The 19,168-nt window shown below is 38.3% G+C and overlaps 1 protein-coding gene across 23 annotated transcripts in view; it reads right to left on the minus strand.

The window, feature by feature from the left end:
- TRIP12 (thyroid hormone receptor interactor 12) overlaps positions 1–19,168 on the minus strand; it is a 146,706-nt gene that overhangs the window by 62,125 nt on the left and 65,413 nt on the right. For 22 of the 23 annotated variants that reach the window (XM_047721222.1, XM_047721220.1, XM_047721232.1 and 19 more), the window contains 2 exons: positions 7,748–7,853; positions 4,854–4,990 (listed from right to left, as the gene is read on the minus strand). In XM_047721222.1, coding sequence (XP_047577178.1) covers positions 4,854–4,990; positions 7,748–7,853 — 243 coding nt within the window. The remainder of the gene's footprint in view (positions 1–4,853; positions 4,991–7,747; positions 7,854–19,168) is intronic. The other variant, XM_047721240.1, reaches the window with a different exon arrangement.

The raw sequence follows: 19,168 nt of genomic DNA on the forward strand, positions 1-19,168 counted from the left end.
TTACAGAGCTTTTCTGAAGAGATGCTAATATACGAGCCACCAACTGTAAATTTTCTTAATAATTTTCTTCAAACCTCATTAAGTATTTTCTACGATTTCACTGGGATTTTTAAAAAATTTGCATTAAAAACGTATGGCTTAAACAGGAGTCAGTCAACTATGGTCTACAGGCCACATTCAATCCGGCACATCATTTTGTCAATAACAAAATAACATTTCTTTAAAACACAGCCAAACTCATTGTTTTACACATTGTCTGTTGCTGCTTTCGGCTACAACTACTGAGCTGGGTCGTTAGTTCCAAAAGAGCCTGCAGGAAGCCTAAAACATCAACTATTTGGCCCTTTACAGGAAAGGTTAGCTCCCTGGTTTATACTCACAGGTTAGCAAGAAATACTAATATTAAAGTGTATTAGAGTTTAACAAAATCCACACTTCTGGGGAAGAAAAAAGAGTAACTGCACTCTGGAATGCTACTTACACGCGGCATTCACGAAATGCTTACCATCTGCAAGCTGTGTCTATTTCCTTACGACCATATAGGGAGGCTGCTCAGCTTTTTCACACTCATGAGGTAACTGAGGCCTTGTGACTTTCAGTGTACTTACTTGCCCAAGGTCGGCTGGCTACCCTCAGATGAGAGATCTGAGCCCCAGTGGTCTGACTTTTCATCAGTTGTACTCAAATACTGTACTCTAATGGCCCCTTAAATATATTCTTCAGTACTAAATATATTCTTCAGTACTAATTTTTCATTCTAGTACAGCTGCTTCTTCACATTAAACAGAAATCTTGTTAACAAATACTGTTATTAAGGTTCCGATTATGACTGAATTTGTTAAAGTGACTCAAACTTGCTTTTAAACTCTTCCAATTATGTGCAGAGAAAATACAAAGCCTTAACAAATGAAGTCACTTTTTTTTTTTTTAAAGTACCCTCGGGCACCACATCTTTTATAAGGAAACAAAGCAAGGCAAAACAAAATTTCACTTGGGAAGGTAATGCTGGTTTTTTTCAGTTTCTGTATTAGAGGGTCATCATAAGGAGGGGGCAAGGATATTCTGATTTTTCATGGAGTTGGAGGGCCTGTTTTGACAGAAATCAGTCACTGAACCCATAGAAAAAAATCCTTCACCAGCCCACTGATGGCGAACAGTAATCATCTGTCTACTATAGTTCCCTGTAGTATTACAGAATTAGATAAACCAAACTAGCCTGGCCCGTGAGTGTCGGTTTGTAAAGTGACCAGGTAAGGAAGTGTTATCAGCCAACAGGAGTCAGTGATAAAATTCTTTAGTCAAGGCATCAAACCTCCTTGGGCAGCTTGCACAAGACCTGTCCCGACACAAATATAAACCTAAGATTATCAAGCAGAGAAAATCTGATGTCAGATTTTTAAGAGGTGTCAATCTTTATCATGTTGTTTAAACCACTACCTCCCCCACCTAGTCTTTAGCATATCTTCAGGGCACCATGCAAGATAGTTTCTAATACACAGCTGAATTAAAACTATGGAAAAAATATTTAAGTTAGAACATAAGAAATTTATCACAGAACTCCACATCTTTGTACCTTAACCAATAAGGCTTCTTAGGCAGAAAGACAATAAAATATTAGAATGCTGATAAAACTCAAATTCACTGGACAGGAACCTTTACCAGATCCCTAAAGGCAATCAGTAGCAGGACTTTTCAGGAGTGTAATGAAAACATTTGAGCAAGGCCAAAATAAAAACTGTTAGTAATGTAATTATGCCTTCCATGGGCCCTGGTATCAGGTGATACAGACACATCTAATTTTTAGGGATTCTAAACAAAAGTAGTTAGGGAGATAAAAAACTGACAGAACTGGGGTTGCTTTCTTTTTTAAAACTCACCCTATTCGTTTCCTGTGAAATTAAGATTCTCAGGGCAAAATTAGGTGTCAGAACATAGGCTATTTTTCCCTGCCATCTGATTGTTTTGCAGGTGTAAGGAAGAATACTTGATTTCTCACTTTAGAGTCTCTAGTATTTATAAGACTTTACCAGCACTATGAAAAGGTACATAGTTCTGATAAAAGTCCAAAACTAGGCCCCCAACTCATGGGAAAATGTGGCGAGCACTTTACTTTCAACTCCAAGAGCTAGCATCTCTCTTCTATGAAAAAGGAGGGAAGTAACTCCAAACAGGAGTAGATTTCAAGGTGACCAAACACGTACACCGTTATCAACCAATTTCCTAAGTGTCAACAATACTAGCAAAGTCAGGGTGATGGGAGTAGGTCTGCCGAAGGTGGAGCAATGCTTAAACACTACATGCACAAAAAGTAGTAAGCTTATTTCAATGATTTCACTGGAATAGGTCAGGAAGATGGTATCTCCAAAAATAAATAACGCTGGGGAAAAAAACAACCATAAAAACACTGAAGAGATTAAATCAATCTCTTTCAATTAATAAAAACATTATTTCAAAATAAATGTTTCCAATAGAGTGTTACATCAACTCTCTAAGAGCTGTCTGTGAACAGATGCTTGCCAAGAGATGCTCTAAGTTATTATCACCATCAGTTTATACTCCACACTGGAGGGTTTTATTTCTCTTTAAATTCCAATTGTACATATGGAAAAACAAAAGCACATCACACGGAAGAACTTCATGCTCAGTTAATAAGGAATCTGCCTCTTCCCGCAGCACTCCTTCAGTGGGCTGGCAGAGAGGATGCCCACGGCACCTAGAAGGCATCCTGCTTCCAAAGCGAAACCAAGCGGTGCTCCGTGGCCCACGTTATCTTTCCCCTGAACGTGGAAAATACTGAGATCACAGCACGACTTCCACTCTCAAAGACAAAGAACACAAGCATTTATGAGGCAGGCTTATGGACCTAATCCCCTGAAGCTTTTGTCCTCTTATGTAAATACACCAGGGATCAGAACTTCACACAGTGCCCCTCACCCTGCCTGTCAGTGGTACCATCTGAAATTAACTCTGGGACTGTGTGGGATGCGGAAGGACAGAGCCAGCAGAAAGGCGCCCCTCTTTTTCGAAAATCTGGATTTCAGAGTCCCAAAGCCAGGGGCACTCCCACAACCTCAACCACTATGTGCCTCAGTTTTCCCTCATTGCTAAAGAGGAGGAGAACAGCAGTCACACCTCAGCACCTTGTTTTGAACATTAAATGAGAGTATACGTAAAGTGCTTAATACCGTGTCTGCAGCAGTGTATACTCTACAAACACCAGCTCCAATAATCACTGTCATGGGTCCACTTTAACACACTCGGCAGCTCCATTTCTGTCCTCCACATGGGAACTGCCCCACTTCCATAGGCAGACTTGAAATAAACATTAAAACACGGAGAAGCACAGCCTGCGTGGCCTCAAGAGCTTCAGTGATTTGTATGTGCAATGGGCTGTGGTTTCCCTCAAACTTAACCCTTCTGCAAAACTATTCTTTAAAAAAAAAAGAAAGTGCATGAAAAATGTCCCATCCCACCAGAAGAGATGGTTCAAGTTCACCATGCCACTTAACATACAAAACCAAGACAGACAGTGGTAAAACTGTTAAGCTGGACAGAACGCTTAGACAAGCAGCACAAAACATGAACAGTGGTGGGCAAACTAGAACCTTCCTGGCCAACTAGGGCATAGGCTCCACCACAGGCATGAAAGAAAACTAGCACACAAGCCAATCTTAGGTGAGAGAGCACCGTTAAAGTAAGAACATATCTACACCTAAGGCCATGTGTATCATTCTGACAAAAGGGACTCATCACACCCATGCTCATAATGAAGTAATGACCTGTAACATCTTCCCATCTGTTCTTTTTTTTTTTTTTTTAAGATTTTATTTATTTGACAGACAGAGATTACAAGTAGGCAGAGAGGCAGTCAGAGAGATGAGGAAGCAGGCTCCCTGCTGAGCAGAGAGCCCCATGTGGGGCTCGATCCCAGTACCCTGGGATCACGACCCGAGCTGAAGGCAGAGCCACCCAGGCGCCCCTTCCCATCTGTTCTTAATGTTGTAGAGAAATACTTAGGACAAGCTACATTTTAAAACCTGTTGGCGACAATTAACTTCTCGAGTATTAGCCTTCTTTTCCTCTTGGTGACAGATACATTTTTAAAGCTGAAACGGGTGGGGGAGCAGCCTTATTTTTGTTGTGCTAAAATATCAAGTAGAATAAAAATAAGCCCATAAAAACATAAATGGCATTCTTAAAGTTCCTTTCGAGCAGAACACTTACTACTTTTTAGGGGTTACAACATTCTCCATTAAAATTTACATATGTATGGGGCGCCTGGGTGGCTCAGTGGGTTAAAGCCTCTGCCTTCGGCTCAGGTCATGATCTCAGGACCCTGAGATCGAGCCCCGTGTTGGACTCTCTGCTCAGCAGGGAGCCTGCTTCCCTCTCTCTCTCTCTCTGCCTGCCTCTCTGCCTACTTGTGATCTCTGTCTGTCAAATAAATAAATAAAATCTTAAAAAAAAAAAATTTACACATGTATGAAGAAGCAATAAGCCATATCCTTACTTTCTTATTACGCACTTAAATTTTCATTGTGCAACTATTATATATCCGCACTGATATAGAAGAACCTTCAGAGAAAGTGATGTTATTTCCTAAAATCCCTCTGAATGTAATTAGTACAAACTTGGACTTGGAAAAGAATTAAAAAACAACCAAATAAATCCAACTCATCAAAAACCAAACCTAAAAAGTAAAACAAAGGAGAACACGTTTATCTGATGGTAATATCGAGTATATCTCTGTCTCTTCTCTTGTCTTATAACAGGTATGCCTGCAAGGTAATTTATCTCTCAACAAATCGGTAAGATACATAAATGCATTTTAGGGCTAAGACATGCCAATCTACCTGCGGCTCCTTGGGGAGTTTCGTCTGTCCGTGCAGCTGAAGAATTCACGGTCTCCTGGCTGCTTTCAGGGTCCGCCATTTTTTCCTGTCGACGAGCTTCAGCTGCTCCTCTTTTGCCCAGGCCAGAGCCTCGCCGACTACAACAGAAAGATGCCATCACAGGCAGCACTACCAGTGACCAGGAGCAATGTCCATGCAGCACAAAGCTCCAATGCATGGAGCACAAAGCCAGTTTCTTCTTTTTCCATAGAAATTGTTGCAGAAAATCATTATGGGTAACAACCAAGACTTTGTATATTTAAAATTCTTCCAAGTTACACTGCATTCACAATACATGCTTTTGTGGTGCTATGAGCTGTTGTCATCTTTACAAGGCAGAAATGATTTTTCAGCACTTCAATTAAATGGAAAAGTGATTCCTACTGAAAGAATTCGACTCACTTAAAATAGATCCCCACTTCCAGGCTAAATAGTGGATCACTATACAGGCTACGCTTGACAATGCAGGGGAAGGGGGGAAGAAGAGGAAAAGATGTGGGAAATTCTTATCACCTAAGTTCCAGATAACTTAAACAACAAAAAAAGAACTACCCTAAAAATGAACAAGAGATCCATCCTTTAGAATAAAAAATTAAAGATTTAACATTTATAAACACATACAGACGACACTGAGGAAGAATCTGGTTTAGGACTGAGGCACAGTGTAATATAATATGGAAAGAATAATGATCAGTTATTTCTCACAAAGCAAATTACATTTTACTGATGATGAGCTTTTCTATTTTAATAAAGAAATCAGTAAGCAAATCAGGTAAAAAAAAAAAAAAAAAAAAAAAAGATTTCCCCAAATTATTGTAACTTGGTATTGTTTAAATAGGCCTCCAAATTAGGAAATGAAAAAACACACTACTAAGGAAAATGTTTTAGACCAAAGTCAAACTGCAGTGGAACTAGATGCTGGCCAGTAAACAATGAGGAAGCGGCAGGCATAAGTGACACATAAATGAAGGCTCTGAATTACCAGAGAGTACTAGAAGAGTCTGTTCTTCCAAGTAGTAAAAAATCCTCCCTAAATAGGGATTTGTTTAGCCAATCTTTTCTTCTATGGAAACAGCTCACTCCAGACCCAATTTACCAAGCTACAAATTAGTGGGATTCAAATTAATTCATCTATTTAACATTCAATTTGCATAACCCATGTGACACACACTGTGCTCCACAGTTTGATGTCCTCAAGGAGTATTAGTCTAAAGAGAGATGAAGACACGGCTGCAGCAGGCTGGAAAAGCACTAAAGTTAAGACAAATTGCCACTAATACAGAAAAAGTCTGAGATAAAGAGCATTTCAGGCAGGCAGCTAATAGCTGGTGTAGAGCATAACCATGTAAACTGTAAATAATTTCACGTATGCGATGACAGTGGTCGTGAGGAGGAGGAAGGCAGGCAGAAGACAACGATGGGACACTAGATTACCTGACTTCACATCAACTTAAAATTAATTTCAACCACAGTGAATTTGGTTTATATCTCAGATTATCAACTCTGGGGAAGCCAGATTCAAAATCTAGCCCCAAATTTTTGGCTCTTGGGGTTCTCATAAAATTATTGCCGAGAACCCACAGAAGCAAACAGGTATACTAACTCCAGATATTTTAATTTTTTTAAGATTTTTTAAAATTTTTATTTATTTGACAGAGATCACAAGTAGCAGAAAGGCAGGCTGAGCAGGGAACCCGATGCGGGGCTCGATCCCAGGACTCTGGGATCGTGACCTGAGCCGAAGGCAGAGGCTTTAACCCACTGAGCCACCCAGGCGCCTCTACTAACTCCAGGTATTTTAAATGGCATTTTAAACAATCCAGATAGAACCAGAAATTAAGTGAAAAAGTAGAGATTTAAGTGCCACGAGTCCTTTTCTTATGACTTGCAATTAGTTACTCTGTTTCATTGTGTCACTACCCTATGTGTCACCAAGAGAGGTCAATGTGGCTCATCTTAGAGGAGAAACAAGGGAAGAGTTCAAACCTTCCAGTTCACCTGAGTGAGAGTAGGGAAAAGGCAAACTGAAACCATTCGCCCTCATCACTGTTATCTGGGCACATTTAGAAGAACAAACTACATACAAAAGAGGAGTAAGTCCTACCCAGCTGCCAATAACTAGCTGCACAAAGGCATTTGAGCAACTGACCATGCGTGAAAAGGTGAAGAAATTGTTAAGAAAAAAAAAAAAATGTTGACCGAAGATTCTCAGTTAATAAAAGAATGTGAAATAACACACTGTATCATATCAAAGGTAGCTGATTTTCTGAAAATGAGATCCAAACCAGCAACTGGGAAAATGGGAACTGAAGACATGAAAGCAGACACATGACACCCACCTTCCTCCATGAGGGGTAGGTGTTGTAATACAAAATGAAAACGAAGTACATCTCTCCCCTGATCCATTAAACTCTGAGAAACTAATTAGGCAATATTACAACCATTAAAACGGGCATCCCTTTTGGTCCATTAATCACACTATTGGGAAATTTAGCTACCTCTGAAAAATAAACCCAATCTGCATTAAGATGCTCATTAGAGATTTACTGGCCAACTGGAACTCTGAAAACAATGAAATGTCCAACAGCTGGCAGTGACTCTGTGAAAATAACATAGCAACAGAGGAAACGGTAGAGGGTAAGAGTGCTATCAAAAAACTGCATGATTAATACTGAGCAAAAACATGTACATCAACACTGGGGAAGAATTCAATTATAATGGATAAGTTTCTTTACTACTCAATATTCAAGTGAAAATTTCAGTAATTTTTGAAAACTCAGAAAGGGAAGGATTCTAGTGAAAGTTGAACAGAAGATAACGAACTGGCTCGTAAACTGGAAAAACCAATGTGTTACCTGGCACTAGCACAGGAGCCCGTGGTCTTTTGGCGCGTGCTCCGCCTCAAACTGGGGAGCTCAGCAGGTGGGGATTCACTGCGCTTCTTGGTAGATTTTCTTAAACCTATACACGTGAAATGCAAAAGTGCATTTTTTTAAAAAGAAGTTATCATAAAGTAAAAATTACACAGTTCTTCAGGTCAAAAATCCATTTCATCTTCCACGGGCTCTCTAGCACTCTGCTAGGTTTCTGTCGCAGTGTGCCTTTACTTACCCAATCCACCCTGGCAAGGTTAATACGGAACTTGGCGTTCCCCGTCATGATAAACTTGGCAAACCCCACTTGGGTTCAACCTCGACTCGAACTATCCCACACCATGAATGACAGTCGTCCTCTTCTCATACCATGCCCTTTAACCATCCCTATCATCTCTACTCCTCCACTAATAAAGCCAAGACTTTTTTTTTTTAATTTACTATATATTTCAGGATCTTACTAAATTTAACAAATGTTCCATTTTTCATTTTCATTCATTAGCACATTAACATTGTCTTTAAGCTGTCTCTTTCGTCTAGTTTATATAAAATTCATCAATTAAGACTATGAAAGAACAAAATACTTTCTTTTCTTCACACCACCCCATAAGCAAGGAAAACATACTTGAGGTGAAGGTTATGAGAATGTCCAATGTACAGATAACTGGATAATTAAGGGGAAAAGTCATACAAGTACACCTTACATGTTATTCTGGAAGCTAAAACCGGTTTCTTCATAGGGTTCACAGATTCTAAAAAGGTACAGCAATTGAGTCTATTACTATTTCATAAACAATGCAGAGGCCATCAACCATCATTCACCCTCCCACTTGCCCAAACAATGTTACTGTACATGATACTATACTGGGTGGTGTGTTCTATCTACACAAAGACTTCCAACAGTGAAAGGTGTCCAAGTGAAAAAGCTTATTTCCAGAACCATGGCGTCACCTTAAAAAGTGAGTGTTTTCTTTTCCAGACACTAATTACACAGTAATAACAATTCTCCGGGTCACTTGTTACCCCACACCCAGGAACTTTTTTGTTTTTAAAGATTTTAGTTCTTTGAGAGAGGACAAACGGGAGGGACGGGTTGCAGCAATGGGAGAGGGAGAAGCAGACACCTGATACGATGCACAGGGAGCCCAAAGCGGGTCTTGATCCGAGGACCCTGAGGATCATGACCTAAGCCAAAGGCAGATGCTTAACCTACTGAGCGACCCAGGTGCTCTCTGTCCCACAGAACTTTTAACCATTGTACTGCTTCAAAGCGAAATAGAAGAAATTCCTTACTTTTGATTTTGTTAAAAACACCAGTAAAAGGTATGGGTAAGAGATAGTAAAAAAGATTCTAAACATCTTCCTGATCCTTTAGACAGTAAATTTTAAACTTAAGTTCATTCAATGGGGCGCCTGGGTGGCTCAGTGGGTTAAGCCGCTGCCTTCGGCTCAGGTCATGATCTCAGAGTCCTGGGATCGAGCCCTGCATCGGGCTCTCTGCTCGGCAGGGAGCCTGCTTCCTCCTCTCTCTCTGCCTGCCTCTCTGCCTGCTTGTGATCTCTCTGTCAAATAAATAAAATCTTTAAAAAAAATAAAATAAAATAAAAAAATAAACTTAAGTTCATTCAACTTGGGATGGTCCCTGTATCATATATACAAAATGAAAGCTGCTAAGTGAAAAACACACTATTAAGGACTCTTTAAATACCGAACAGAAACTTTTATAGCTTCTTTATAAGACAAAAATCTGCCTTCAGACAGACATTACCATTCAGAAATCTGAACCACACCTTCAGGCCTTTCCCCACCACTCCCCCCCAAAGTAAATTCTGGGAAAGGTTTATCTAGACTCCTCAAACTGGCATAAAAGGAACAAAAATCAAACTTTAAGGGGGAAAGATATAGGCCTAAAGGCTTCTTAAATTTCAATTTTGCTTTTAGATTGATTTACTACACAGTTTATCACCAGAATTACTTAATGTGATCCTAAATCAATGCCTGATACCCCATGTGATTTTATCTTTGTCCGGACACATACACATCCTGTCACCTGAAAGATAAACATGGCATGTAGACAGATTATAGGACTAGCTTAATACGTTCAACTAACTGGCATCACTATTTTTTAATATCTGAAGAATTCTGAAGTTATCATATGTTCCAGAAAACATTAAATTATACTTCTCTATCTGAATTGTTCAACAAAGTTAGAATAGCTTTAAAAACAATTCATAGAAAAAACCGTGAGTGCATGTTACATTAAAACACTCGACAATGTTCTCACCTATAAAGCACTTTAAAAACCCCTGTATTGTTGTCACGAATATCAGTTTATGTGACACTTAGCTAAATGTCTTCACACATATCATGACATGGTATTGGACACTAGCAAAAATGTTTATACCTATTCAGTGACATTCAAAATAGAATACCCAACTAAACATACTGTGGGCTCCTGCCATACTACTTATTAGGGGACAGTATACATTTTGACCAAACTTCTATCCTTGCACTACTCATATACTATTTTACACTTCAGTATTTAACTTTCTTTAAAACAATTTCATTCAAGGGGCGCCTGGGTGGCTCAGTTGGTTAAGCGACTGCCTTTGGCTCAGGTCATGATCCCGGAGTCCTGGGATCAAGTCCCATATCGGGCTCCCAGCTCCATGGGGAGTCTGCTTCTCCCTCTGACCTCCCCTCTCATGCTCTCTCTCTCTAATAAATAAATAAAATCTTTTAAAAAAATAAAAAATAATAAAAAATAAAACAATTTCATTCAAATGTCATTTCCTTATGAAAAAATATACTCACTTTAAATATATGAGGCTCAATATGGAGTTGAACAAATATACTGACCCTTATAACCAACACCACCACAATCAGGTCAGGACCACTGCCATCACTTCCTGCCCCTCCCAGTTGATCCCCTCACCCACACTTCATGCCTCTGGAAATCACTGGTCTATCTGTCCTTCTTGCCTCTTCTAGAATTTCATGCGAATGGGAGTCATACACTGTTCTGGAGATTTCATGTTGCTGCAGAGATTCACAGTCCATTCCTTTCTAGCGTGGAGAAGTATTCCTTTGAATGGATGTGCCACAGTCTCTGTCTACTGTTGGTGTTAAAACTAAGAGAAATATGGGGCCCCTGGGTGGCTCAGTGGGTTAAGCCGCTGCCTTCGGCTCAGGTCATGATCTCAGAGTCCTGGGATCGAGCCCCGCATCGGGCTCTCTGCTCGGCAGGGAGCCTGCTTCCTCCTCTCTCTCTGCCTGCCTCTCTGCCTGCTTGTATAAATAAAATCTTTAAAAAAAAAAAAAAAAACTAAGAGAAATATACTAAATAAATTACAGAAAAATAGAGGGCACCTGGGTGGCACAGTCAAGTATGAGTCTAGCTCGTTGTTTCAGCTCAGGCAGTGATCTCAGGGTATGGAGATCGAGCCCCGCATTGGGCTCTGCACTCAATGCTAGAGACTCTCTCCCTCTCCCTCTGCCCCGCCCCACTGTACTCTCTCACTGGAATAAATAATCTTAAAAAATAAACAAAAAGCAGGACCAAGAACCAAAACAACAAAGTAGATTAAAAATATTTTTAACTGCTATTATAATCATGCTGCAATGTAAAATGGCTAGCAGACTGACATGACTCCAATTAGCTTGATAAAGTAGGAGACATAAGCCCAAATATTTTGTTTTCTGAAAGGCAATCCCATGATAAAGGAGCTTCTACATGTCATGTTCTATAGTGGAAAACAGGTTTCCCTATTTGTAACACTACCTGAAGCAAGGATGGGAGATAAAACTAGCTCTTCTACATGTATATCTGCTCCAAAAACTGGAACAGGGAAACACCAAATATGTGGTAAAGACTGGTAATTACTAACTTATCAGTATTTCTAAGTAAGTCAAGTCAAACGTTGAAAGAACTCAATACATTCTTCCGAAGTCTAAAAGATTCTTTAGGAGATTACAAATGTCAAACTTTCTGGGAGCAAGCTCTGCCTAGAGAATGGGGCGAGGTTAACCTTCTTTTGGCCGTTCAGCTGCTGATGCCAGAACATACTGTATTCACGATTTTAGACTGGCTCTAGTTTTCAAAAGTACTTCTAGATACAAAGTTATGATAATTCTTACTTTTCAGACATAAAACTATTAACTGACTTGCTTAAAGGCACATACCCCAGACAAACCGCACAATTCTTCAGTTTATTTTAAAGCAGAACAGGGGCTACTACATTGTCAATATACTTATGGCCAAAGTTAAAACTGGGCCTTACAAGTTCAATTAGAAAACGTTAAAACTTCATGTAAAAACACTGTAGTTTTGTAGAATCAGAATGTATCTCTCCCATTCTACTGGTCAAGTAAGGGTTATTTCAATAAAAGAGAAAACAGGGGCGCCTGGGTGGCTCAGTGGGTTAAGCCGCTGCCTTCGGCTCAGGTCATGATTCCAGGTCCTGGGTTCGAGCCCCACATCGGGCTTACTGCTCAGCGGGGAGCCTGCTTCCTCCTCTCTCTCTGCCTGCCTCTCTGCTTACTTGTGATTTCTCTCTGTCAAATAAATAAAATCTTTAAAAAAATAAAATAAAATAAAATAAATAAAAGAGAAAACAATGTAAGTAGAAACCAACAACCTCACTGAAAACGAATTAAAATTCACGTGCATGAGAACGCACGCACACATGTGCGTGTGCGCAAACACACAGAGGCATTAATGTAGCAAAAACTGCATTTATCATTTGTTTTTATGAGGCCACTCTGAGAAGCATCCAGAATAGCACTGGTCAGATTAATATACTAATGTCTAATGTGTAATGAAGTCAGGTATAAATGTAGACATACTTTCACCAAAGCTCTTGACATTATTTTGATATTAAGAATATATGCTCTTGTTCCTATATATATTCTGATCATCTTTATTCCTGTGGATACAAGTGAAACTGGAAGTTAGTACTATTCTCTTAAAAGTCTGAATTGCTTTGTTCCTCTACAGCGTATCTATGTCTTACCTTTTTATCTTTTTCTTGGAACAAGTGTTCCTAACCCACAACTAACTAGCTCCTAGTTCAGGGTTTCATCTTTTATAAAAACATTAGTACTTTTACAAAGTTAGGACATACAAAATGTGAAATAACTAAATCTCTTATGTATCCACTTGTAAGCTCGAATTTCTTTTTTTTTCACATTTAGTTTGTGGGGTTTTTTTTCTTCTTTTCAGCATAACAGAATTCATTGTTTTTGCACCACATCCAGTGTTCCATGCAATACGTGCCCTCCTTGATACCTACCACCTGGCTCCCCCAACCTCCCACCCCCCGCCCCTTGAAAACCCTCAGGTTGTTTTTCAGAGTCCATAGTCTCTCATGATTCACCTCCCCTTCCAACTTCCCTCAACTCCCTTCTCCTCTCCATCTCCCTATGATCTCCATGTTATTTGTTATGTTCCACAAATAAGTGAAACCAGATGATAATTGACTCTCTCTGCTTGATTTATTTCACTCAACATAATCTCTAAGCTCGGATTTCTAAAATATAACATCTGAAAAGAATGAACAACTGAGGGTCTTAGAAACTATTTTCTTAACTAATACAAAGGTATGACTGTGGTACTACTAATAGTGATTTTTCTTCTCTACTTCAAATTTTTAAATGTGTTACTCTTTGCATTACATTACTATGAAATGACTCCAATTTTATAATTTGCAGCAAGAATGAGCACTAGTAACATGATCTGCCTACCTCAGCAAAAGAGTAACCAGAGGTAGGACAATATCATTTCTAGAAAGATACGGTTTTCACTATTAATTCCACTAAATTACTTTAAAAGTAAGAATAATTAGATAATACATATTCACAGCCAGGCTTTTTTTCTATTTTTAATTCTTTCACGAATTAAATGAGGATGCTAATTTTTTATATAGTATATCCACATAGTCCCAAATAAAAATACAGCCCTCCATGATAAAATAATTTAACAATGCAATAATTAAACATTCTAGTTTCTTAAAGAGTCCTTATGTTACACAGTGAAAATAAATCTAAATGTCAATTTACTGGTAAGGTTGTTTGAAAATCAAGTGAGATGGGGAAGAGACTGACCTAATACTTTTATTCAGTGAATAATGACTGAATTCAATTATATGAATGTTTTTTCCAACTTACATATTCATTTCAAAGCGACCTTCAAAAATGATCAAGTAGGGGCTCCTGGGAGGCTCAGTCAGTTAAGCATCTGCCTTCAGCTCAGGTCATGATCCCAGGGCCCTGGATCAAGACCCGTGTAAACAGGGGGCCCACTTCTCCCTCTCCTCCCCTTTAATGCTCTCTTGCTATCTCTCTCTCTAATAAAATCTTTTAAAATAAATTAACCAATAAATATCATCAAGTAGACATCTATTGCATAATACGCAGGAACCCTTGTTCTAAACACCCTGTTCTGTTTTTTTAAATTCTTTTGAGAACTCTCTCCTACTCCTTTGTGTGATACTGATGGAAGTAACATTCACAGTACACTCCCATTATATGAGTGGGACTCAAACAGGCCAGACTATTTCCATCATAGTCAGTTACAACCCTGCCTCCAAGAGTGATTTGCTCAAGGATAGGCATATGCTCCAAAGATATCAGGAACTTCCTTAAAATTTAATACATAAATGACTGGATAGCATCTTTGGAGAGGAGAGGGGATGGTGTTGAGAGTCATAACATAGGTCTGAGACTGACAGTGTCACCTTTTTGAGCTCCTGGACCCACTCAAACCTGAAGCTAGCCAATCTATTGGCTTTACCAGTCCTATGAACTGACCGGTATTTATGTGTATAATACATATCAGATAATACATACCATATAATATATATCTTATATAATATACAATTATATTAAAATTTTTATTTCTAAGGTAGGTGTTGACAAACTGCAGCTTGTGGGCCAAATTCCAACTGGCAACTTGTTTTTGTACATCCCACTAGCTAAGAATGGTTTTTACATTTTACGGAGTTGTTAAAAAAAAGAAAATGTAATAAAAACTGTATGTGGTAGTAAAACTTAAAATACTATATGGACCTTTAAAAAAATTGGTAATTATTGAGCTGGACTTTGAAAAGAAAAAGAAAGAACAGTATATGGACTCACCTAAGTTTCAAAAACCAGTTAAAAATTTAAAAAAAAAAAAAAAAAAAAAAAAAAAAAAAAAAAAAAAAACTTGTCCAAAACAAAATACAAACAAAATTCCTTGTATTTTAGGAAGAAAAAAAAGACCTAAGCTAAACAGTATCTCATTTTCAAGTACTAATTTTTCTAGAACTAGTTATCTTGATTTTTTTTGTTACAATTTTTGCTAAACTCCCGCAGATAACAAATACACCTCCTTTTTAAAACGGTACAGTAGACAAACCAATGAATAAGGTACACAAACCAGTTACTTTAAACAACAGTATTCAAAACTCCTACAATTCATTTACATTTAAAGGTATCAGAGGATGATTAGGACTGGTTTTTGGGGGGAGTTGGGGGGAAGATTGAGTTTTGAAATGCAAATCCCCAATTTGTTTATAAATTTTAAAAAGCTATCAAATGGGACACCCGGGTAGCTCAGTTGGTCAGTAAGCATCTGCCTTTAGCTCAGGTCATGATTCCAGAATCCAGGGATCTGATTCCATGCTCCACGGGGAGTCTGCTTGTCCCTCTGACCACCCCCCTGACCCCCGTGCTTCTGCTCTGTCCTGGTCACACTCTCTAAGTAAAATCTTTAAAATAAATAAACAGAAATAAAAGATAAACAGCCATCAATTATCCATTTATTTACATGCTGAGTCTGTTTCAAAAGGTATTCAGAATGACTTGTTTGTTCTTCATAAAAGGGAAAAAAATGCACCAAATAACGTGAGTACTATCACACATGAAGAGTTCAATTTAGAATCATGCAATGGGGACATTTTGCCACAGGACAAAGTAGACCCAATAAAAAGAATTAACAGTGGGAATATTTTCAAGTAACTTGATCTTGATTCCTTCAGCCAAAACAGAATCATGAGAACCTGGTATAACTTGGGGTTGCTGTGTAACTATTTTCAGTATATACATCCTTATTAATGGTTACTCTGCCAAAATAAATTCACAAAATGGAAAGTAACCTAGCATATAAAGAGGGATCACAGATGTTTATTTTAAAATCATTCAGTAACAAAAAAATGTGTAGATGACAGTAAGGTAAATCCCAAATGGGATTTTTTAAGCCAAGTTTTTATTTTCTAGCCAATGCAGAGCAATTTCATGCACTGATCTGGCAATACAAATTAAACACATTAGAAAGGTACAAAGATATTCATCTAAGCATTACTTTTAATAATGATCCTGGAAAAGAGCCAAATGTCCAATCATAGGGAATGGTTAAGTAAACAGCAGTATGGTAATAAAAACTGCAGGAATGCAGTTTTGGCTAATAAGTATATGAACAGACTGGCATTTTACATTACTAGTGGGAATATAAATTCATATACTTCTGTAGGCAATTTCAAAATGTACATCAATATTTTAAAAGAACATAACCAGAAACCTAACAAGGAGATAATGATGTAAATTACAAAGCTCTAGTCAATTAAAAAAATTCAGAACAAAGTAAATGCCCATTTATTGAGAATGAGCTAAATTAGGATACATCCATTCACAGCCATTCAAATGATAGAACTCACAGTTCTTTTGAAAGGAAAAAGGTCTAGTGTTAAGCAAATAAAGCACTTTGGTTTCTACAGACCTAAAACAGGGATACTACCTCATCCTGTTGTCATGAGGATAAAATTTAGTGTGTGTTACATGTCTAGCACAGAGTGTGGCTTACAACAGGCCTTCTACTGTCATGGAGAGCAAGCGCCAACTTTTGAAGAAATATGTGCATATACATGACAAAGTGTGTGCCTTCTAGTTAAAGACAAATAATTGGACACACATATATTCATTTCTGTCCTCTCCAGAAACCCCACTAAACCAGCATTAAAAGAATCTGAGGCATAAATCCACAAAGTTGAGAAGAATGGAAGAGATTACTATCACAACTATCACAACATAATTTTACAAGATGGGAAGCAGAAATCCCAGCGCTAGAAATTCTGGAAAACTAAGATAAATTACTAATGAGAATGACACTCAGAATCCTACAAAGTTCAGGAATTGATGGTACCAGGTACCTCTGGGATGACTCTGAAATAAAACTAAGGATTGGTTGATAGGCTGTTTATGAAGCAGTCAGATCCCCAGCTCCCCTCCCCCACTTGCACAGCTGGGTAACTGTCTCACTGCTGACCCAGCAAAACACAAGACCTCTATTCTTTACGAAGTATAAAATAAAGAAATTCTCAATTAAAGCACACAACTGTATCTAGGTGTGCCATAGCAAAATGAGAGAAGAGGAGGAGGGATCAAGTATGAACAGACAGATAAAATGACAGAGGGCCTCTTTCCTAGGCCTCTTTTCCTGCTCAACCCCCAGACTTTGGTCAGTTTGGCTTTTACCTCTGGCAGGAGTGTGAATAAATCTTCTCTGTGGAATTGCACCAAAGAAAAAGATCTAAAAATAATGACATTTTGTAATGACTAGCCCAAACAGATCACTAGAGAATGGATTTCAGTGAAATCTCCTCTATGTGCTCAGAGCTTACAAATTAAGTGTTGGTGGACCAAAAATCTGAGTATGAGAAAACCACCAGGAAATACCAAAACCTGAGGAAAATTCCCAATGTGAAAATCAAAACCAAATCAACCTCCCCCCCCCAAAAAAAACTTCATGAGAACTGTGTAAGAAAACTCACCATTAAGGTCCTCAAAAAAAGAAATGTATACATAATAAAAAGGAAGTAAGAACAAAACAACCTCTTGAAAATAAAAACAAGAGAGCCAACAGAAAAAAAAGAAAAAAAAAATCAATAGAAAGGTCGGAAGAAGTTGAAGAAATCTACCAGAAAGTAGAAGAAAAAAGCAAAGCCAGAATGAAAACATCAGAACTTTCCAAGAGGACAATCATCCAAAATAATAGGAATCTAGAAAGAGAAAAGAAACAAGGATACAGTGAACAACTGTCCTGGTCGGCTTGCTTCTAACCACGGTTTTAAGGCTGAGTCCTGAGTCTGGGGGAATGCCTCAGACCCAAGGGAAACCAGGACTGTTGGTTACCCTAACAAGAAATGAGACCAAACTCACAGCTGTGGCAATACCATGACATGTCTAAATAATGGAGGTAAGGATAAAGATCTACAAGCTTCTAGAAGAATGGGTTATACATACAACAGATCAGGAATCAGAATGTCTCTAGTAATGAAAGCTTAAAAATAAGATGACTCTTCAAAAATTTTAAGAACAATTTCTAACCCAGCACTCTATATCCAATCAAACAAGTACCAAGGTTGTGTATTTTCAGACAGTCAAAAATCTGAAAATAATGAAAAGGCTTTTAAAAATCTCATAAGCGTTTTTTCTTAGAAAGCAAGTGGAAAAAGATATATTCCATCAAAACAAAATAGTGAACTGGGAAATGACAATGCGGGATCTGGAAACAGAAAGCTAAACAAAAGACTGAAGAAAATGCCCAGGCTATATAAATAAAAGCTGTGAAGCAGGCATAAATGAGCGGCCATCCAGAGGCCTTATTTCTTCAGGACTATTTAACAAAAGCCAAGTAGACAGCTTGAGAAAAAATTTAGACCACAAAAGAGTTTGGAGTAATAGGTTCACAGAAAAGGAAAAACATCAACAAAATAATTACTTAAATCAAGAAAAACAAAAACATAAAAAAAGAAAACAACATGTGAGCAAAGAATCCTTCCGACCTGACACTGTAAATGGCATTTATGTGTCCATACACACAGTGGGTGGGCACTGATCATGCCCGGGCAGAGGGGAAGTGTATACAGTACATGCTTGGTGGGTACAGAGGTGCGGTGACTCCTTCATAAAAGGCAGGCGATAGTCCTTAACTGAAAAAACCCAACCAATAAACATACAAGCACACGCTCTATATACATGGAAATAAATACCAAAATAACCAGCCCTGGGGAACGGCAATGTGGTGGAAAGACTGCTGTTTTTTAAAACTTATAAGTAACTTTAGTAAAATGTAATTTGGCTAAATTAATTCTTATTCTGAACTGGTATACAAAAATACATACCATGATAATTTAAAATTTGCAGTGGAAAATAAAAGCTTTCTTTGGGATGCTTGAGTAGTTCAGTTGGTTGAGAATCAATTTGATTTTGGCTCAGATCCAGGAGATCAAGCCCCACATCGGCTCCATGCTCAGTGGGGTCTGCTTCTCTCTCTCTCTCTCTCTCCCCACCCCCTGCACGTACTCTAAAGTAACTAAATCTTTAAAAAATAACAATGTGAAAACTTAAAAAAAAAAAAACAACAAA

This window comes from Lutra lutra, chromosome 3, assembly GCF_902655055.1.
Source record: "Lutra lutra chromosome 3, mLutLut1.2, whole genome shotgun sequence".
In the NCBI taxonomy this organism is placed as follows: domain Eukaryota; kingdom Metazoa; phylum Chordata; class Mammalia; order Carnivora; family Mustelidae; genus Lutra; species Lutra lutra.